This window comes from Anneissia japonica, unplaced genomic scaffold (assembly GCF_011630105.1).
Source record: "Anneissia japonica isolate Jap-2015-1 unplaced genomic scaffold, ASM1163010v1 scaffold211_len1577895_cov191, whole genome shotgun sequence".
Taxonomy (NCBI): Eukaryota; Metazoa; Echinodermata; class Crinoidea; order Comatulida; family Comatulidae; genus Anneissia; species Anneissia japonica.
This window is the reverse complement of record NW_022711099.1, coordinates 829,481-852,854: the sequence shown is the minus strand read 5'-3', so window position 1 is coordinate 852,854 and position 23,374 is coordinate 829,481. Positions and strand designations below refer to the sequence as shown.

Below are 23,374 nucleotides of genomic sequence, written 5' to 3'. Positions count from 1 at the left end.
ATTTTTTTATGGGCCGAAACATAATTTTACAAAAAACACAAAATCAATAAAACCAGCAAGATGAAATTGGTTTACAATTTTTTTTTAGCCAATTGAATCTATCTTTACCCAAAATTTGACGCAAATGGTTAAAATAGTCCGACCTGACAAGAGCCACATTCAGGGTACCGGGAAAAAATCCATTGTATTAGTACATGACACAAGTAGAGAGTTGTTTTGGCCCAAAATTGTGATTTATGAAGCAAGGAAAATAGCCTACTTTTGGGAACCATAGTGTCTCCTGGAAACCTATATTTCCTGCATTTTCAGCATAATTATGTATCAGGACATAAAGTCCCATCAAGGATTATTAAAAATTGGCTTGAGTATGATCTTCTGGAAACAGGCCTTGTCGTCTATCACCCAAATTGTTCACCGCGATTATTAAGGGCTTACGATCTTGGCCTAGCCTAGCCTTGGAGATAAAAACCGCTATTCTACTGCTGTCACTCTGCTATACAGTACATGCACCGTGTAACAAACCCTTGTGGTGCATTCTTAAATATCACATACATTACTTAAATGTATTTTATGTATCAGACGAGAACACAAAATCATTGATTAAATTATTATTAATGACATTTCTACCACCACTGCACGCATAGGCATAGATCTAAGATAGGCCCCCTTGTTGGAAAAAAACAAAAGCTAGGGAGTTTTTATGTACCCGACTGTCGGCTGCCTTTAGGTCTACTTTGCTAGCCGGCTGGCGTGAATATAGTATTTGTTGTCATACAGCCACTCCTCTGCATCCACTGGGTTAAAATAAAAAATAACAAATTGGCATTTGCAGCTAGACTACTAATACAACACCACAAATAAAAGTCGCATGGCTATGAATTGGCAAAAAATAGAGCTCGATCGAAAAAAAAGAAGATGTATTTTAGCAAGTATTTGAAACTTTTAAAAGATTTTAAGCCTTCACCAAAATGGCTAAAGCAGTTGGTCATTTTTTCGCTAATCCAATATAGTTGGAAATTTAGAAATTTATCGCCAAACACCAAAAATGGTCGCCACTGGCGACCAGACGACCGTTAATTTTCAGTCAGTGGCGCCAAGAGTCAGTGGCGCCAAGATTTGCTCAATGGTGCGGCAAAGACAATGTCCCTGTCGGGGTTAGGGCGGCAATGTTACCCAAATTTAGTCTGCGGGCCACCTATTAAGAACCAGGGTGTAGACAGAGCATTTTCAACAAATTATGTAGGTTTACCTGTGTCTGATTTATTGATAACTGGCAAAGCATAGGAATAATCATATGTTGGGTTCATGCTGCTGGAACCACTGGCTTGGTCCGATATAGGTGAAGTCACAGGACTTGGGTCATCTACATTTATTATTGGTGCCATCTCATGCTCCGTGGCTGATGTCCCTACAGCACCGACCTAGGATGATTATTTTTAATAATAATTTAAAATTGATATAGCCTGTTATTAACAATATTTTACTTATGATTGAAAGTTATGATGTTGTCAGTAAATTAATGTTTTTGTATTTGCTTTGAAAGTAGATATTGTTAAATAAATTGAAAATGCACAAAATTGATAATGAAAATTTTTAAATGTAAATATGTGAGAATATGATTTAAGTAACGGTGATTCCATTTGCCTCAAATAATTACACACATAATAAAGCTGGCATTCTCTGTAATTAGCCAGGGGCAGATTAAGAGAAAAATCTTGGTACAGGTCATGCGACGTGCCAAGCACTGTGTTGGTAAGAGGGTAGTGTTTCTTTAGAAAATGTTAGATAACAAACACTGGTACATGGAATCTAATTTAAAAGTTAGCTTGTTTTGGAGCAGGACCTACCACGGGCCCTGGGAGTGGGGGCTTTAGCCCCCATTCCCACCAGTTAGCCAACTTAATTGTTAAATATTTGAATTTTGTTTGGAGTGAAATAAATATATAATATTTATCCAATTGCACTGATACATTAGTCATGGAATACCATAGCTATACAATTATTAACAACCGAAATCAAGAATGACAATTTCTAACAAAAAATCCACATCATTAAAACAACATCACATATCACCTTTGTTCAAAGTTCATTTGAAAAACAACTGTGATTTGCCCATATACTGTATGGATGTGATTTGTCATCATCATATTCATATATGAGAAAGCCATACAAATTGTTCATATAAACCATAAAAATGTGAATAGAACTTAGGTTTGTGGGGAGGGTTTTATTGAGTAAAGTTTCATCAACAGTGTTCCCACAACACCATATTAATAGATCAAGAGAAGGAATGAGTTATTGTCTATATTAAGATCTGTTCAGATTATCAAATTTTCTTTGACAAAAAGCTTTTGTATGCCCATATATAGTAATGATGTACCTATAGATGGTCATGATGTGATGTCATCATGACCATATTTAGGCATGTCACACATTTTGGTCAAAAACAATTCAATAGTCTGGACAGGGCTTAATATAAAAAAACGATTACTCCAAATAAATCTATCCATGCAATAGTAACAATAAGGTACGTACAAGTACCGGCTGTATACCGTCCTTGTCTTGAATTTGGAGAGTATTTCGCTTCTTATCTGGTTTTAAACCAATGTCCATCAAAGATTTATTTCCACAATCAAATATATCTACCTATAAAAAAAAAGGATTTAGAAAACAAGATGAATTGCAACATGAATGAGGTCTGTCAAAGTTCATAACACTAATTGTAATGGTCAGTAAGAATTTTAGACTAACAATCTGGGTAAATTGTAAAAATATGAGATTCATTTTTATATTTTGCAGGGGTGACACTAGTGGTGGGAGAGAGGGTCACTGCCCATGTCTTGAAAAAAAAACACAATTCAAAACCAAATTATATATATTTTTTTTACATATTATTAGACTCTAAAATCAATTAAATTTAAATAAATAAATCCCTAAATTGTCAAAGTTTCTAGGGGTTTCATCTCCTGGACTACTTCCGAGAAATTTTGTGCAAAACATGCCTCCACCCCCACCAAAATCTGGCAAATCCTGGCACTTCCCATAATAACAATATTTTACATAAAATTTTAAGATGAAAAAAAACTTACACCACTGGCATCATCTCCCATTGGAAGCCAGACAAGAGAAAAAGAATTAAGCTCGTAGTTAACTTGGTTTGCTACCTCCTTGTAAAGATCTCTTGCTGAAGTTGTGCCTGGTAGACTGATATTCCATCTAGGTAACGAAGAACTTGTGACATCTTTGATAAGGCATAAAACCTTTGGATCATCAACACTAGATGATCCCTGAAATTAACAATGAAATGGGTCATTATCAATGTTGCTAATGTACTTATTGAGGACAGCTGATGTTAAACAGTCAACAAGGGTTGAACTGTGATATTTGGCAGCTATTAATTTGCACAACAACAAGACACTAAAATGTATTGACTCTTCCGTGGCCGTCACAACATAAATTCCGGGCCAAACTACATCCTAGAATTCAGATGATAACGATAACTCAATGTTCTCGGTTGTGCAGCTGACATTACATTCTAGGCCTTACCGTTTTTGGCAATGTTTTTAACACCTAGAAAATCAGGAAATTAAACATGTTTTGTTTGTCTTTATTATAAACTTACACATTATCAATATCACAATTGCTTTGCAAATAAATGGGCTTTACTTTACATGGACACACTGATCAGTTACCAGTGAGAACTTCACATTTATTGAACTTAAGATTACACCCATTTCTTGTACTTTTATGCCTGGCCGAGACTTCCCTTGTTGAATTCCTGAGTTCTTCCCAAATTCTTTTGAACTAAATCACTGGTGTTCTAGAACTTATTTGAGGCCAGGATCTTCTTCTAGAAGATGTGTTGGTCTTTGGAATGCTCTGGCTGATGAGGATGTTAATTCTGTATCATTAAATTCATAAAAGCGATGGTCTGACCACCCGCTCATTAAATTTTATTTCTATTCATGAGGGGCCTATAGTAAGCATTCCATACTTGGCCTCTATTCCCAGGAGAACTGATGATCTCCTAGGGCTCAAGTAAACAAGTAAATTAAAAAAAGTAAACACATCCTTTTCAACAGTAATGAAAATATTACTTTTAAGTAAATACACATATTATTATAATTCAATATCAGGAATAGTCGTTCAGTGAACCAAATTGACTATAGAAAAAGTGTTCCATACATTGTGCCAAACTGGTTTGCTGCTGAATTGTCCTACAATACTAACGCCCATATAGCCCCGTTTCTGTTCATTTTGGATCGACCTTTCATACAATGTATTGTATATTTATCTAGAAGAGCATGGAAATATACAGCAATAATATGGATTTTCTTTCACCGTTAACTACAACAGTAAGAAGAATGGTCTCCTTCCCCACTCAGCAGTCAATTAGGCTAGGCTAGTACAGTAGGCCTATGAAGTGTAGGCCTACTCCTCCTACACCTGGAAATTCCACTCATTGATTAGGTAATTTATTTATGAAAAAAAAAAAAGTAATTTACTAGACGTTAATTTCACCGGAAGTTATGCTACACATTAAATGCTATAAAACCAAATACTGAGATAAACAAGACAATCAGAATAGCATCTGGCTAAGGCTGAGCCTACTCGAAGATATCTTAACCATTGTGTGAGTGGGTAGACTGACAGTGAGTGCAAAGAAGCAATGAATGTGACTGTGTCGTCAGGAGTGGTGCCTTACCTCAGCCAAAATAACCTCTCCGGGTACCATCGTTGAAAGTAAGTACAAAAGATTCACAATGGTCTTATGTGTACTCGCGGCATCCTCCTGTAACGTGGAATACAGATTAGGTTGTTGGCCTATAAAATTACAATTTGGGTAAGATTAAAAACGACGAAAACGAAGATTAATATTAAGGCCTATCAATATCACCGGAAATAAACACGGTAATTTCACACAGGGTTATTTACAATGAACTTATCGGCATTATTTTTTTACAAAATTAATTGTACATTTAAATAAACATTTTGAATATCTGATTATAATATAAAATATAAACTTTTAGTGCTTTAATTTTTATATTTTTTGAATTGTAAATATGAAATATTTATGATAAATATTTTACAAATTACATATACAATTTTGTCAAGCATGACCTCTCCGACTGAATCGGTCTTTTTGAGTGTGGAGCTGTCCTAAGGTGGAAGATGAGGTATGAAGCCTTGTCTTAAATCCATTTTAATCTTTCTTTTTTTGTACATAATTGTGTTCGATTGTGATATGCATTGTAAAAGAAGCCTTTATTATTCATTACTAAACAGTTTTAAAAAATTTATTTCTCAATAAAATGTGTTATAGTACATATTGCACCACATGATGATTACACTTACTTATTATAATGTACTGCTGTTAGTACCGGGTTTGAAGTTTTTGTGTATTTTGTCAGTGTTGCACGACAAGCTAGGGCTTAGTAGAGGCCTATATTTAAAGTTCGAAGGCCTCTGCTAATTGGCATAGTCCTAGGCCCACATGCCAACATACCAAAAAAAAAAAAAAAAAATGAGAGGCGGCTAGAAAATCAGGGTTGGCGGTGACGCTAAACAAGTATATTTTTTTTTTTTGGCCTTGCTTTAAAAAGATTATGATCCAAATGCATACAAAGGCATTAATTTGACCTAGACCTATTTAATGGCATAATCCAGCGAACAACTACCAAAGCCAATGCTAAACGGTGGTTCAATGAACCTCGATTACGACAAGAAAGTTAAACAAAAAGATGGTACAGCATGATGCCACATTTTGTTGTCGGATATTCAAATTGTAAGACTGCCTGTTAGTAATTGTTTCAAAATTTAAGAATTGACTCGGACATTCTGGAAATTTCTTACTGATTGCAAAATAGAGTACAGAGAGCTTGTCGTGCTAGCAAGCACAAAAACGCTGTATCAGACTATATTTATAAAGGTATATTTGTCTTGAAAAATGTATTTTGTGAATGGTTGAATCATGTAAAAATGTTTTATAATTATATGTTGTGATTGAGAAGAACATAGAGGTAAAATAATAAAAATTAAAAGATTAGTGCAAAAGTGTATTAGCGCCCCGAAGGCCTTGGCCTGTTTTTTTTTTGGTTTTTTTTTGGGTGGGGGGAGGGGGTGTGTGTGCACATTACATACACAATCTCATGATTCTTATGTGTATTTACTATTTCAATAATAAAATCGCTTGTTTTGTGTGGCTATTAATGACTAGGCCTAGGCTATGCAGATCAGTTTCTTACTTGCTGGCCTTTTCACAAGATACAAAATCTGGATTCAATACTTGTAAAATGCATTTTCAATGGGCATAAATTAGTAAAGATAATTACTGGGCTGGTTTTTAGTAACTGTAACTTCATGTCTGATTATTCAACGATTTCAGACATTAGGCTGAGCAAAATACTGGAAAAACATAAGTATTGAAGTTTTTCTGTAGTATTTTATTGCAAAAAAGACAAATTAATATATAAGTACCGTACTCGCGCGAATAAGTGCCCCGTTTGAATAAGCGCCCCTCCTAACTTGAGAATTTCCTTAAGCGCCCCGTTTGAATAAGCGCCCCTTCTAATTTGAATATACGCGCCCCCTTCTAATTTGAATATACGCCCCCCTCATTAATTCAATCAATCCTGGACTGTGGATGTTGGCATGATTTGAGGTGTGGGGTGGAATCACATTCTCCTTTAGTCAATATCAAAATGAGGATATTTATCTTGGACAGATGAGAGCTCCCCGGACAGACAGTATATTTCCAACTTTTCTTCTTACAATTTGCACCTTAACACATTCTCATCTGAGTTTTCAAGAAAACCTGCAATGATCATGTCATCCTGTTAGTCTCAACCGGCCGATGGCTAACAAGCTAACCACCACCACTAATTTCATCTGCTATTCTGCTCTTATGTAATACTGTACTCACAACATTCTTGTCATGACAAGCCATGCTCTCTAGATGATTATCTTTTCCACCGCACCACCATTCGTAATTTGCGGTTTCCTGATGTTATTTTATAATCGTTTTTCATTCAAAATGTGCCTCTTGAATTTAATAAGTTCTCATAAGAACCCCTAGATTTTCATCTATTTCCATAAGCGCCCCCTGAATTTCCACTATGTTTTGATAAGCGCCCCGTTTGAATAAGCGCCGCTCAAAAAGTGCAAAAAAATATTTTAAGCGGCCGGGCGCTTATTCGCGCGAGTACAGTATGCCTATGCAATTTTCTTTGTAAACTGGGAAAGCATTTGAAAAACACAAGAAAAAAATGTTCAGGTGTCTGGTCACTGAAACGGTAGTCTTCCGGCCAAAACAGGAGTGTTGGCATGTATGTAATGGTAGCTTTTATAATCGTGTATTTAAAGAGTATGTTTAGGTCAAATAAAAAATATATATTTATTACCCTTGCGCACATGTCTTTTTATGGTACTGAAAAAATTTTTTTTTTCATTTATTTTCATTTTTTTCATTTTTTTTGTATTAAATAGTTAGTAGACACAGTTGAACTTGCCTAAATCGAATCCAAAATAGCATTGAAAAATTGTTTGACTTGGATATCGTTAATTAATGAAAAACAACAATTTGGCATGTAAAATAAGATCGTTTTAGAAATTATTCAAGTTAGGCAAAGTCGACTTGGGCACGTTTAACTGTATTGTTTGTATTATCTCAGTCATGTTTTACTTTGAATATCTATGCACCAACAAACAACCCAAGGGTGATATTTGACTTTAGCCAAAGAAAAGTGTAGTACCTTGCATCTATACTGCATTTCAAATTCCTACCTTGGTTTTATTTCCCTGAATCAATTACATTTTCCACCAGTGCCTATACTCATTACTATTCCAGTCACAACAGTAACAACTGCCTATTAAATATGGGGTTTTTCAGCATATAATAAGCCCACTTTGACAAACCTAATTTTATATTCAAATAGGTCGTCGAGTCATATATTTTCATTACAAAAATTGCTATTGTTCGCAGAGTAAAATATTGATCCAGTAGCTTTAGACTGATCAAATTTCAGGCAGTGACTCGATCATTAAATTTCAAGTCATTGCTCATGGCATGCTCAAATAAATTAAAAGATTCAAAAATTGATTGAAAGTTAATTGTTAAACTTAACGAAGTTTGTTTAATTTTCAAAGGCATGCAAAGGAAAACTGAGTATTGCATGTACGTTTTATTCAATTTCAGTAAGGTGTCTCGTGACTCGATATATGATGCAGTTGCTGCAATCATACAAGGCAGCAAGGATAAGAAACGTAAATTTGTTGAGACTGTTGAACTGCAGATCAACCTGAAGAACTACGATCCTCAGAAGGACAAGCGTTTCTCTGGAACCGTCAAGTATGGAAGTTGCCATCTTTAATTTCAACCTGACTTTCATTTTAATGTCTGGTCAGGTAGTCGAGACTTCTTGTCCCGACGGACCCCCACCCAAGGTCTTAAAATAAGTGGGGAGGCGTCACAGCCGACACTATCCTAAATTAGCTAATAGTTAGGTTGTGCAGCAAGAACAGGTAGACATTTTGTTCTTTAGAAATTTGGTGAATTGAAAAATATATAAAGAAATTTGTGCTATTCAATGATGGTAAATGCATGTCTTATCTGATATCTAATGCTGAGAAACAAATCTGAGAATGGCACCTTCACATTTAAATGCATTTTTGATGAACTTTGTCCAAATCAAAAATCTTTTATTCTGGTTCTCCACTTATAATTAAATCCTAAATTCTTACTAAATATTACTAAATCCATCAAGGCATGTAATCTTGTATACATTGTCTTTAATATTGAATACAGTCTGTATCTCTGAAAAATATGTCTAAATTTGATTCCCTACTTTGTAATTGAGACCTAATTTCAATAGCCAAATTATTTTGCAAGATAACTATATCTGCTTTTGTCATCCACTCATTGTGACAAATATAAAAATACCTTTAAATATTGTACTATTGTCGGTATTTGAAACAATTGAAATGTTCTATATTTAAACATAATAAAATAATAATAATATGTCGTTCTTATCAGATTATCTGATGGTTTTCGTCTTTGTTAGATTGCATTCTATCCCACGACCCAAGTTCTCGGTTTGTATACTTGGAGATCAACAGCATTGTGATGAGGCTCAAGATCTTGGGATACCATGCATGAATGCAGATGCTTTGAAGAAGCTCAACAAGAACAAGAAACTTGTCAAAAAATTAGGTAATGAGAATAATGAGTAATCTTTATTCATTTGTACAGCTATAACAATCTTGAAGATTGCATTAAAATTTTTGCCTAAATTATAATGATTTTAAATGTGAAAGAAAGTGTATACAGGTATAGCACAAAAGTTAACCAAATGTAATCTAATTAGCATGATTAAAAGTAACTGTTAATAGTTGATAATGGTATTAATAACATGTGTATGTAAAAGTGACAACTAATCAAAATTAATGTTCAACATGTAAACCAATTTACATCTTAACTTTTAAGTTCAAGCTTTTTTTCTTCAATTGTACTTGGTATTTAATTGTGTTACGAATTTACTAAAGTTGCAATGGAATGTGGAAACCCTATTTAGATAGTGCAGTTTTGTTTTTCAGCTAAGAAATACGACGCTTTTTTGGCCTCTGACTCTCTCATCAAACAAATTCCCAAGCTTCTTGGTCCAGGTTTGAACAAAGCAGGAAAGTTCCCAACTCTAGTTTCTCACCAGGAGCCACTGACTAACAAGGTCGAGGAAGTTAAAGCTACCATCAAATTTCAGATGAAGAAGGTAAATTTCTGTTTTGAGAGCTGTTTGTGAAGTTTGTCAACGGATCTTCATCAGACAATGACTGGTTTGCTAGTTGTTGATGTTTCCTGGTGTTGTGGGCTGCCCTCTCCTGGTAGTTCCAGGACTAATTAGTTGGTTTTAAATATTAGAAAGTTTGTATGCTCCTTCTCTGTTAATGTTGTTTCCATGTGTTTGTATCCAAAAATCCTCTCAAATTTGTCATTTTTGTCTGTGGCATTCAGTTTTGATGACTTGTGCACAAGTCATCAAACTGAACTAGCAAACCAGTCTTGTGCACAATTTGTATATATGTAGTATTGCAGTCTATTGACACCATACTGAATTGCCATGTTGGCCTTCTCATGCCAACTTAAGCAAGAAAGACTGCAGAAAGTAACTTGTGTGTCGCTATCTTGTGCAGTTAGACAAGTGACTGTCCGAGACGAAACATATGAACAATATTGACTCGCTTTAAGAATTGCACACCAAGAAAACTTGCAACGGTTAAATTACATGATTGTATTTCGTTTTCCAGGTACTGTGTCTTGCTGTAGCTTGTGGCCACATTGAAATGAGTGACGATGAACTTGTTGCCAACATCAGCCTCGCCATCAATTTCTTGGTCTCGCTCTTGAAGAAAAATTGGCAGAATGTACGTTCTTTGTACGTTAAGAGCACCATGGGAAAACCACAGCGTCTTTACTAAAAAAATGACTTGTATCAATGTATTTGCTGAACATATAAATATGTGGCTTGTACCATTGGAAATAATTATTGTAGTTGAAACTTAATAGCTGCTTAACTAACAAAATATAATAAATCACAGAAATCATATCTGTCTGAATTTTTTTCATTTTGTATCTTCCCATTTTGTATTAGCAAGTATAGGCTAATAACTTTGTCTAATAGAATCAATAATTTAATCCCACATGATCAATAATAATAAAAACTTTATTTAACTACGGAAACACTTGTTCACCACAATGGTGTTTTTCAACAAGGCCGTAAAGGCATTGTACAACTCAACAAAATGGTAAAAATAGACATTATCAAATAGCAAAAAAATATGTAGCTTAACAGCATGCAATTTTATAATTAAACCTTTTGGCTGGTAGCTGTTGCCATCTAGTCTACACAGTATAAATTCATGCAAATTATTGCCAGTTTGACTCAAGTTATCCAGATTTAAAAATTGCTATAAAGCAAGTGAATAACTTTTTTCAAGCTGGAAATGAACATTTCAGCTCATAGACCTTGGTATTATGTGCTACATTAACCCTACTACTGTACTTTTTTAAATTTTATTTTTTTAAATTCATATTTCCAACAAAACATAATACATCAAATCCACATTACATAACAAGACGAAAAAAAACAAAAAAACGCAAATGTCACTTCACCCGGCAGGACATATAGTAACAGAGCATCAATAACCTGCGGCAGGGGGAAAAAATAGACTTCCACCCATGCCGACCTGTCCGTTGAGTAACTTAACCGGATGAGTCAACAGAATGTCTTAAACAAAATCATTCTAGTCAATCGGGACACATTAATGTAACAATCCACATCCCAAGAAAAAAAACATCTCTTTCAAATAAAAAGAAACTTGAGATTCCTCCATTTGGTTTCAAATTTTTGCAGTTGCATTTTTCATATGGATATACTTTTCTATTTTGTATTTTGATTTGATAAAACTAATTAGACCATTCACAATTGGCTTTTGTTTTATTCTACATTGAAGATATACTGTTTACCTATAAGTATCGCATGATTTAAAGCATTATAAGATGGATCAACAAAACCAAAAAAAAAATATGCTGTCTCCGCAACTGATAATTGCATCCGCATTCCCTGTTTATAAAAAGTTGAAAATCAACCCACATTGCAGAAGCATGTTTACAATCATAAAAAATATGTTCAACAGTTTCGACTTGGTCACAGAAATTACAAAGATCACTTTCATCTTTACCAATCGATTTTAAAAACTTATTAGTCATAATACTGTACTTACAATTTGCTAAATAACAATATGTTAAGAAAACTGGTAAGTATGCCACTGTGTAATGGGCCTTTCCGCTAAACGCTGTCCCTTTAGCCTGTTTTCCCACTTGTGAATTTATTCGCTCGAGTTGAAAGCATTGGTTCATGTGCATTCACATTTCTATCGGAGTTTTTCGCTTCAGCGAAATCGGTAGTTCGAACTGTTTGTACTTTTTGCGAAGTGAAAAAAGTGCGCAACCAATCCGAGCTCAGGAACTGAATCGACGCTTTCGATTTGCACGGATAAATCCGCCTAGTGGAAAACAGGTTTTAGGTAAGGTACCACAAAACGACGGTGTAAAAGTATGCAAACGTGACTGATCTTAAGCGAATGGGATATAGCTCATCTTCACAGCACCAACTACAAAGAAGCTTGTTGCAGATACAGATAAACTTTATTCATCCTTTTCATCTGAAATTAGTTCTAATTAGTATATTATCACAGGTGAAGATGGACCTTTTGACTACTTGCTGTAGCCAACAGCTTTCGTCAATGTTGACTGGTCGGTCCAATCAGGGAGACTTCCCATTGCATCGGAGACGGCTACGCAGTGTAAGGATTGCAGGGAAAATGCTGTAGTGAGAGTGCGGATGAGTTCAATAGGATAGGTTTTTGTGCTCATCAAAGCGTGAAGACCACAGTAAACAATTAAAGTTCATGAAAGTCAAACATGAGTCTGAAAATTGGTAGGCATTTTAACGAACTTTCAACAGAAAGGAACATCGAAATGAATGCATACTATTGCCAATTAACTTCGTGTAGGTAAATAAGGTTCTTTACAGGCCTGTTTCGCTATTTATATTGGTGGTATTTGTATTAATTTTTGTACAGCATTGATTGAAGTAGCCGGCGAAAACATCGTAGTAGCCGATCGTATGCGCCGGCCGCCGGCTAACCCCTGAAAAATATTAACAATTTCATACATGCGTAAAGAAACAAACATCATAACGTTTCTATGGTTTAAAGAATTCCTTTGAATATTGTACGAAAACGTGCGGTTTCACAATGTAACTAATATTACTGTCGAAGTTAATCCTATTGGGAATGTAAATCACCGCAATATAATACACATACAAATTTGCATCATAACAGTAGGCCTTTACGGGTACAGTATTTCAAAACGTTCGCTATGGACGATCGGAAAGAAGTAGGTACAGTATAGGCCTATCGTTCGTTACACGTCGTTTCCAAGAAGTCTTAAAATGTCTATCCTCCAAAAAGAAAGACTGATCAATTAATGCATTTGTAGTATAAATGTAATTGCATATTTCATGGAAAAGTGGTGTAAAATTGTAACGAATGTCAACGATCGAAGTTGTGTGAATCACATTAATATGAAAGTAAATCACCGCAAAATAATGCCTATCATAGGCCCATCATCATAGATAAACGAATTTTTCCTGACGGCAAAGTGGGCGGGGACATGAACGGCCAAGCACTACTCAGAGGTTGGTCTAAAGAGCGGAACACCTAGAAACTCCCACAATTATGGATTTGAAAGGTATGCAGTGTCTTCATTGTATACCGGTACATTATTTAAAACCCTGTTTCTCTGTGCTTCATTACACAGCGCTTCAATTCAAAATAAAATAATCTTGAATAAAGTGCAGCGTTTATCGAAAAAAATCACGTGTGATGCGGCGCTTCGAAGAGTAATTACGGTAATATATTCAAAGGTAAATTTATTTATAAGCAGAAATCTTCAAAAGGCTGAAATTTCCCGTTTCACCTTCAAAAACATAAAATTCACAAACAATTAAAAATTAGTACAATAGCAAATTTGCAACTGTCATAGGGGAATAACATTTCATTAATTCAGTTCAACTGGGCCTACTATTTATTAATATTATTCCGACAATTGTAGGAATAGCAGACCTAAGCCCTATGCCATATTTCAGTTCTAAAAACATCAAACTTCAGTCCGTCACCAAACTTTGAAATAAGAATATCCTGTCGCATCCCGACGAGAATTACTGTACGAGATGGCAGGTTAAAGTCAAGCTCCGGAAGAAAAATTGTTGATGTAGGCCTACAACTGATTTTTCTAAAACAAAAAAAGCATATTGGACGCAAAACTCGGGAACAGTTAATGAGATAGTTTTTTTTTTTTTAAATTTAAACTGGTGGACATTCTGGAGGTACCGTATTGCATATAATGCACTGAATAGATAGGCCTAATAAATATAAGCTACGGTGCTGTCGCATTTTAATTGTATAGATAGCTTATGGGTGCACTGATAACTGATAAATTAATTCATCTGTGTACATGAAAGATTGTGTTAATAATAATAATAATAATAATAATAATAATAATAATAATAATAATAATAATAAACAAATGATAATACTGTAATAATAATAATAATGATAATAATAATAATAGGCCTAATAATAATAATCATCATCGTCATAATGGTCACATTGTGCTTGCTTAATAGGGCCTACTTGTTGCTTATACCATGGAGGAAAAAATATTTTTTTCCTCCATGCTTATACGGATCAAGTGGGAACCGGCCTTGTAGCGGAAAAAAAATCACGTTTGGTGCGGCGCTTATTCGAGGATTTATGGTACCGTATTGACAGTTGTGGCTTCATTAATGTTTCAAAGAAGCTTTCGTATTTTACAAGAGTGCATTTGAACAATAACCTGAAACTGCATAAAAATGAAAGTTTTAACTAAAACAGTAGGCCTATCGTACTTCATAACACCTTTTTGTTAGTTTAGTTTAGTAATTAGGCTAGCTAATTTAGTGAATCATCGACAAAAAAGCCCTATTGGCTAAATAATCTGTTCTCATTTGTTGGATTACTGTAACTTTTTTGATGGGCCACGCGGCCTATATGATTTGTATGGAGAACTTTTACAAATAAATTTAGGTCTATAATGATATTAAAAATAAAGGTCGAAATGTTGAATCACAATGGAAATTTAGTGTGTTTTGTTTATAAACATGTAGCGCTAAATTGCAAGTGAATTTATTTTTGCAATAATTGCATTAATTTTATCTTTGATGATCAGCGCCCCCAATCATATATCATCAAGCATCTGGTGGTATTTTGCTTGTGATTAGTTCATACTAGCCTCGCTGCCATGTAAAGCAGGAGGACGGAATGGTCGATACTTAGCGATAAAGCGTCTGAATAAAGCCTATTATTTGGTATAATATTCCGGAAAATTAAAAAATGGCGACAGGAAAAAGCGGTTCTGTTCGCTATGGAGGAGTGCAGAAGTCCCACAATTGTGATGACAGAGATGCTACAGACAACAATGGATATATGAAGTCCACCGTTTCGCCGATTGAATACAGCTATTACAATCCGTACTTACCGTGGTTAGGATTGAAGCCAAACAATTTCACTCAAACACAAAGTGCAGCATTGTTTGCAACTTCCGTAGCCTGCATCAGTTGCGGTGTGTACTTCTTCCAGAACAGTGTTATGAATTTCTTTCATCTTATGTGTGGATTGTTTGCCCCAATGTTTAGTATTGTATGCGCCTTTTATTGGCTTTCGTTCTACTTTCGCAAAGCATGGACTAGTACAAGTGTATATTTACTGTTCCTCGGTTGCAATATTGGAGAAATTGTGGGCCAACTTTTGTTTGGCACAGATGCTGATGACAGTGTTTTGAGTACATGGCTAGTTGCAACTGTTCTCGTCTTTGCATGCTTAGCTAGTACAACCTCTAGCCTAAAAAACACATCTAGTGTGTTTGTATTATTCTTTTTAAGCATAATGCGATTTTTGAGTATTTCAACCCTGGGATCTCTACCACAATGGTTCCGGCCTTTCATTGCATACTTGTGTGGAATTTTAGGTTGCATTCTTGCAAAGTACATGGAAACACGAATGAGACAAAATATTTCAGTACAGTTTGCTCATGATGAAAAAATTCCTGTTATCTGTCGCCGCAGAACATCGAGTCAGTCAAGTACGGCATCTATACACAGTCAGAGGACCAGGAGAACATCTCTTCCTGCCCTTATCCCCAAGAGTCAGGTGAGAGCATAGTAAGACAATATAGGTATACACAGTGTGAGATGGGAAATATTCTGTCTACTTTGTACTGCACTCAAGTTAGCAGGGGTCCCAAGTTTAGCACAACTTGCAAGAATTTCCCCCGGGGAATCGGCACGGCCTCTCTACTCCGGCCAGCAAGAATTTTCCTGAAAAATAACCCATCTCCCTAAATTTTTCAACATTATAAAAAAAAAATGGAGAAAAAAAGAAAATTATACAGTATTTTAAGTCTGAGAGTGCCTTTCTGGCCATTTTTAGTAGTACCATCAACATGAATTTTCTTACCTCAGCCCCAACAATGGTGGGACTAAGGTGGTCTAGACCTTCCATCTGTGAAAGTCCCCCCCCCCAGGTCCCCTCTATTCCGAATTTCTGGATTCACTACTTCAGATCTCCCGTAATTGACTTACTCTAACTTGGGACCCCTGAGTTAATACTAAATTAATGTAATGCAAAGGAAGCCTTAATTCAAGCAGTTTATGTTCTACATATGGTATGAAAATGTTTTTTCCATAGTTTTATTGACCACATTTGGAAATGTTTGTGAAGAAATGTATTTTCTCCTCCACTGATGTATTTTAACAGTTTAAACAAATTTTTTCCCATAAAGATACAGTAGTATGGTCTACTATTTAAAAAAGAAAAATTAAAAAGTTTTCAGTTATCATCTATTACATAATGCCAAAGGTCGAATTAATGAGAAAGCTATTGACAGAAATGCTAGTGTATCATTTTTTCAATGAGGGATAAAAGACACATACAGTGTTAATGAACGGAATCAATTTGTCAATATTTCAGGAGGTACCAACTGTACAAGGTAATAAATTCATGGTTCGAATCGTATAGTAGCTTTTTCTAGTACATACTGTACTACTATATATTTTGACAGATGCTACAGTTGAAAAGAACAAGGGAGCAAACTATCGACGGTACTGTAGGTGTGATAAAATAATGATACACAAAGGAAACTGAATTGATTGATAGCCAGTCTAGAAGAAATTAAAACAAAAGTATGCCAGACTAAAAGTTTGATCAAGTGAACTTAAGAATAACGTGATTTTTTAAAGCACTGCAGCGTTTTTAGTAATGCCTACAGTAGGAGCACTTGCTATACCCAAATCAAATTTTATAGACCTAAAGGATAGTTTCTAAGGGCTGCGATTATCTGTTAAAATGGAGGGTAAATAGATCTGGATGGTTCACATAACACAATAACTTGGTTGGCTAAACTTACATGTAGGATAGCCACTTAGTGTGTGCTAAAAATTAGAGTTTCTACCAGGTCTTTAATCCCTAGTCGATTCCAGTTTGTTGCACTCCTAGTGTATCGGCTAGAGGTCTTTAAATACTGTACAAAGTTATTATAGTGTCTTTTCAGATGAGGAAAGTAAGCTGTAGGGCCTGTGTGCACTAAGAATGCAGAAAACTCTTAAATGAAAAAGAGTAGATTGTCTCCTGGTTCACTGTGCAATTTTCCTGAATGATGTTTAGCTTGGTTTCAATGTACAATCTGATTGGTTGATCGAATTGGGGCGCCTTTTGAGATCTGCTACGCAGTACAACGATAACTGAAAACACAGTAGCAACAATGTAGTGATTTTAAGAAAACCAGGCTTTAAGGAATATTTCTTGAAAGTGGAAGCCATTAGACTTAAGTATGGTTAAGAAACTAATCATTAAAAAAATGAATGATGGTTGTGCAGTGAAGCTGACAAAACAGTAGGTGCTCTGTATGTAAATCAAAATTTCTGCCAGGATTTGAACCATATTCCTTGGAATTGTGCTTGCCTCGTAACCACCTAGTGCACTCCTAATGCTTTAAAATGAGCTATGTTCAGACTGCAAATTTCTATTTGGTGTAGACATGGTGACCATTCAAATATATTCCTCTATTCCAACCACATCCACGCACAACACCGCGATGCTATTGTTTATGGCCATAAGGCTCAGTTTGCAACCAGATGTGATCTAAGTACATTTCAATTGAGCTCTAGATGAAACAGCCAATTTAGTTTTTGCGAGATTATATCTTTAAATAAATATGATAATTAAAGAAACACTTGTCACATTCACATAGTGGCTCAAGTGACACACTGAAAAACTTACTTCATTTTGTTGACCTTTACAAATACACATCTCAGAATTCACTTATAATATGACAGTTTGCGAATAATCCTGAGTATTCTGTAAAATGTTCAATCTTTGATACAGATGGCTGTGATAACTTATACCAGTTTTACACTATCACCCACTTTTACTTCACCATTGTCAATACGTTTCAAACACCGCAGTTGGGGTTAGTGTAAATGGGTGAACATTAACGACTCCAATGTGCTGCACCTGAGCTCAACGAAGCTGAATGCTTTCAGGAGAAGCTTCTCCAGGATAGTCCTGTCAACATAGGAACACTTCAGTGTAAACAGTCCCGACTTTCACAAACCAGGATTTTAATCATCCACTTTCATTAAAATTATTCTGGTTTTTTTTTTATGTAATAATATACTATTTTGTATATTTTGAACGTATTTAGTTAAAAATAATAAACAGCGTTTGGGTGAGAACAGGAAAAATTTACATAGTGTTCTTACTGGTATTGTATCTACGTGTGGTCTACCGGTTCGTGTAGAACTTGGCTTTCAAAAAACCATTAACCTTGGACGTAAAACCTAAAATATTACGGGTGCAAATTATGAGTTTCTATCAAGTTGCCCTGACCCTTGCATGAATTATCAACAACAATACTTAATCTCAAAAATAAATACAAGAAATATTTACTACACCAATACATTTTATAAGTCAAAACTACCATTAATATTCAAATTTGCTCCTCCAAATAAAAAATTAATCGTGACCACTAATTCATTTTAAAGTTTTTTCTCGACACATTCTTTGTTATATACAGTAAGAAGTTATTTAAAAATTGTTTCATTTGTTGATTATTATCTTTGTATTTGGATATTTCTCTTTTCAGATCTTAAGTTTTTTCTTATAGTCATGCTGCTTTTCATTGATTGATTGTTTTCTGGTGGCTCAGTCCTAAAGCCTACCTTGGCTTAATGGAGTCACCACACATAATACATTGTGTAGGTTCATTGTTGTAAACAAACTGAAACCCCAAGCTTTAATTAAAAAACGGACATTGGTATTGGTCCAATGCATAATGTTGTCTCAAAATCAAGTAATGAAGTGTCCGAAGTCTTGAAGCTTCAACAATAGACTTCATAAAGCGTATTGCAAACTCCAAATAAATTGCAGATTTGCATTTTGGGCTTATAAACCATGAATAAACTTTCATTCGTTTGACAATGGTAGTTTTAAAAACAGAAAATTATTACTGTACTACCTAATAAGCAGTGGTGCCATGATCATCTATGCATGCAGCGGACGTATGAATAGTAAAAGGTAACAATCTGGATTCTAGCTAGCCCACTGTTGAAATAATTTATTTTATCAAGCTTTTCAGTTTTCTTTTTGAAAATAAACTGTAAAAGAGACCATGAAAATTTAAACAGACTTTACTTCTGGCGCGTGTTGAAACAATTAAAGAGCAATCAAAAAGGTATTAAGTGATAAAAAATGCTCCCTGCTGCTAACGCATGCTGCTGTTGGTCCTCCAAAAAACACTGCACTTTGAAGCGTTGGATTATCAGAGGATATCGGCAGGTGGTCCACTTTTAACACCCATTCGGGTAAGAATTACCCTTAGATTTCACAATCATACAATACTGTATCTGTTCTGTACTGTTCCGTCTTGTCAGAAAGAACTATGGAGATACGGCGAGACTTTTTAATACCTTGTTTTGTGAACTTATTTTTTTAAAGGATCGTCTGAGGAGGGCGGAAAAAAAAAAGAAGAAATTTTTGTTTTCTTATTTAGCAAATAGTTTTGCCAAAAACATCCAGACTGAAAAGAAAATTTTGTTGGTGAATGTAAACAGTGTGGTAATGGGATGGTGAAAAATGCTTTAAATTTATATAATTAGAAAGGAATATACTGTACATATCTTATTTTTGAAGATTTTAAGGAAGTGTTCTTAAATTTCCATTTTTTGTAGCAGCGGGTACACTAATTAAGCAAAAATAAAATTTCATTTTTAATCGAAATCATCATTGTTGGCGGGCTACGGGTTCACTAAACGAGGTATAAAAAAGTCTTGCCTACAGAAGAGCTTAGGCATGCAATACAGGGAAATGGCGAATAGACGTCGACAATCGTGTTTGGTATGAAATCATAATAAACCGTTGAGGGCACTAATTTCCTATCTTTATACATAGCAATCATGGCCGCTTCTCAATGTTTTTGTTGTGATAGCCATGATTCTTGCTGTATTTGTAATTTCAAACAGAACTTAAACTTCAAAAAATCACTAGTAGATATTCCAAAATTTACTCCGCTCACTATGAGCGATTGAATATCTAAAGGAGTAAAAGAGACGGATGGGAAATCGTGGACTTTCTTTAAGGAGAATTAAGTTTTAATTAAATACAAATTTAACTAAAATGTGTTCAAATTTGCCTATATAGTATAAAATGTTACAGGGCATTGTAAAAAATGCCATGCTACTGTTTTAAATGTGTTTAAAACGTTCGTTTATTTACCCTTTTCAACACACCTCATACACAATAACATAGCGAGTTTCGATTTGTTTATATTCCATACCCAACTCGCCAAATTTCAGTGACGTCATCTCGGTTCGCCATTTCCCTCTATTACAGTAAAACGTCCATTTTACATACACCTTGGTACCAAGGGGTGTTCGTAAATTTGTAAACTAGATCGGTGTCAGTTTCCAATACCTAGGCCTATGCCCTCCCATTAAGCACAGACAGGCTGACGGTTACCAGGCCAGCACGAACCGACAGTGCAGCAGCGCGATCTAACGTACAAGGGCCTAGCTGAACTTACCTTCGATAAAAACCAAATTATTTTAATCGCTGGCATTCTTCCACTTAAATTATTATTTTAACTCTTATTCAAACATCTGTATGTTTTATGGACCTTTCTATCATGTTCTTTTTAGTTGTTAGATTGCCGAATTGTGTTGTTTACATGCATTTTGCGATCATATCTGGCATTAACGATGTCAATAAGTTGCTGACCCCAACACTCTTGTTCGTCATCGTAAACATGTACACTCAATCCGACGATGACACTTGCGTTAGACACTGGTTAGGTTTATTACATTAATATAGTGATTATTATACCAGAAATGGAAAAAAAGATCTAACTATTAATAAATATACAGTACAACAAACTTGATTTTATTAAGAAAATATACATTATCACTTTGTAAAACGTGCGCAATCAGGCTTTTTTTACGGTAATAATTGGTCAATGATGACGTCATCAGGGCAAAGACCATTCGTAAAATCGACTATTTGTAAAATGGACGTTCGAAAAATGGACGTTTTACTGTACATGGTTGCTTACACTGCCAGAGGTCCCAAGTTGTCATTTTTCTGGAGATCTGGTTGAGATCTTTCTGAACATCTAATTTAATTTTTGCTGTGCACAGTGATACCCATCAGATGACTTCTGTCAGACAATTGATAACAAAGCAGTGAAAACATGCAAATATTAATATTTGCAGGAATATTTCCTGGCAGATTCTAGCTTGCTTGTAGGAGTGTGGGAGGCCGTCCCAATTTCCAGGCGGCTCCCACAAGTTGTGGAAGAATTCGGAACCCTACACTACACTCCAGGCCGGGGTGCTCACTCTTAAATATTTGTATACGGGGAGGTGCCGCATTTGCGAGGTATATTTTCGAGGACTTGGTAGGACAAGTTTGGGAAATATGGGGGAGTTGGAGCATTTATGGGGTATACTTGCGAGGACTTTATAGCACAAGAGTGGGAAATAACCAGGGTGAAATTGGTAGTTAAAATCCCAGGCCTATCCTGTATCTCAAAGTGACACGATTTTCCGCTTGATTTTAGCGGGAATTTCAAGCTAAACTGGGTGCTAAGCCCCTTGCTAAGCCTACCTTTGGTACAGCCATATGTTTGCGACCGGAATTTTTACCATCGGGAACCAGTCAATATTGCGCCCTCTCTGGCACTGTTGAGTGGCCTTTTTCCTGTCATCTTTTAGAGCACAGTGCGATTTTGGTAAATGGTAGTTTAAGTCCATAAGAATTTTCAGTAAAATAGGTAGCACAAGTGTCTCATGTCTTGAAGTTGCTACGGCACCTCCTTGTTTGGTCGGTATGCAAGTGAGCTCCCCGGGACTCCATGGTCTTCAAAATGAGACTTCATACTCGCCTTTCAATTTATTCTGAGGCTTGAGAACAGGCCTAGAAACTTTTATGCCACCATAAACATTATCTTGATTACTTTGATGTTACCTGTACAATATATTGCACAACAGTGGTGGTCTGGAGCAAGCAAAACAGTTTTGTTTATTTCCCTTTCCCTTCTAAAAATCCTTCCAGTGAAATTAATGAAAATTACCTTGATAAAATGCCTTAGCACCAAATGTTGCCTGTGCACTAGCCTGACATCATAGGACAATTGTCAAGATAGCATGAAAAAAAGAATGTTTCCTGGTCAGGTCACTCGCTCTTTTCAGACCTGCTTGAAAAATACTGCATTGTAAAATAAATTGAAGTCAGTCCATCTTATTAATGAGCTATTCTCCATGTTGAACTAATAAACTTGAAGAATACAATTCAATATTTGAATTGCATAGTCTGTATTTTTAAGTAATTTATTAGCTTTCTATAGAAAATAGAAATAATTTCTTCGCTAGACAGACACATAAATCAAACTGTTTCTATTAAGAGTAGGACATTGTATTGCTTAGTAATCAACCAAGGTTTTTGTTCAGTAAAACTTTAACAAAAACATGATACGATTTTGACTACTTACTGTATGTCTGATATAACTGTGGGACTATGGTAAAAATTATTTATGACAATAAGTTGCAATGCAATTAGTATATTATGATAAAGTAATTATTATTAAATTTTATATATTATATGATTGAGGAATAACAAAATCAGATAAAATTTAACTGTTTATATAATTTTAACAATATTAGATCATTTGAAATATTAATAAGGCGAAATAACAAAAATTATTGTGTTGGCCATCAAATTTTATGAAATTCAGGGTCAGCATTTTAGTTCTTTTTTTGTTTTTTTTACGACAAGGAAGAATATATTTTTTTTTTCATGAGCTGATAAGGCTGAAATAGCCTTGGACTAGGCTAGGAGGCCAAGGCCTAACCTATTTTGGTGCATGATACGCAATGCGAATCCAAAATTGTTGTATTATTTGTGTATTTTATACGTTTTAAGCGTAAACACACTTTTGGTTAAAAAAAAAAATTTCCTACCGACCTACCCATTTTTTGGATTTTCCCAAAATGTGGCCAACACAAACATTTTTTTTTTGGCCTCATAAGGAGATGTATATATTGTAATAATATTAATAAAATGTAAAGGAGGTTAATAATCCATAACCCACAGCGTCATTGTGCTAAATTGCATTGGTGCATGACTGCCTAGCTGCTGTAAAGAGGCTTTATTTTTAGTGTCATGTTCACAT

The 23,374-nt window shown here is 35.1% G+C and overlaps 3 protein-coding genes across 3 annotated transcripts in view; 2 read left to right on the top strand and 1 right to left on the bottom strand.

Moving 5' to 3' along the window:
* Nucleotides 1-4,919, bottom strand: part of LOC117107257 (ubiquitin carboxyl-terminal hydrolase 47-like) — a 46,888-nt gene extending 41,969 nt beyond the window's left edge. The window contains exons 1-4 of the mRNA XM_033248881.1: nt 4,706-4,919; nt 3,090-3,287; nt 2,536-2,646; nt 1,250-1,421 (exon numbers count right to left, since the gene is read on the bottom strand). Coding sequence (XP_033104772.1) covers nt 1,250-1,421; nt 2,536-2,646; nt 3,090-3,287; nt 4,706-4,735 — 511 coding nt within the window. The 5' untranslated portion in view covers nt 4,736-4,919. The remainder of the gene's footprint in view (nt 1-1,249; nt 1,422-2,535; nt 2,647-3,089; nt 3,288-4,705) is intronic.
* Nucleotides 4,920-5,104: 185 nt separating this feature from the next.
* LOC117107308 (60S ribosomal protein L10a-like) lies at nt 5,105-10,598 on the top strand. Its single transcript, XM_033248951.1, has 5 exons — nt 5,105-5,177; nt 8,195-8,347; nt 9,060-9,208; nt 9,592-9,764; nt 10,300-10,598. The coding sequence occupies exons 1-5, from the start codon at nt 5,173-5,175 to the stop codon at nt 10,468-10,470; spliced, it is 651 nt and encodes a 216-aa protein (XP_033104842.1). The 5' UTR covers nt 5,105-5,172; the 3' UTR covers nt 10,471-10,598.
* Nucleotides 10,599-14,988: 4,390 nt separating this feature from the next.
* Nucleotides 14,989-23,374, top strand: part of LOC117107283 (cGMP-inhibited 3',5'-cyclic phosphodiesterase A-like) — a gene marked incomplete in the record, with an annotated part of 65,370 nt that continues 56,984 nt past the window's right edge. The window contains 1 exon segment of the mRNA XM_033248915.1: nt 14,989-15,804. Coding sequence (XP_033104806.1) covers nt 14,989-15,804 — 816 coding nt within the window.

Coding starts and splice junctions, on each gene's coding strand:
- LOC117107308 (XM_033248951.1), top strand. Junction 9,209..9,591: donor GAAACTTGTCAAAAAATTAG/GTAATGAGAATA, acceptor TTTGTTTTTCAG/CTAAGAAATACGACGCTTTT. Junction 9,765..10,299: donor TCAAATTTCAGATGAAGAAG/GTAAATTTCTGT, acceptor TTCGTTTTCCAG/GTACTGTGTCTTGCTGTAGC.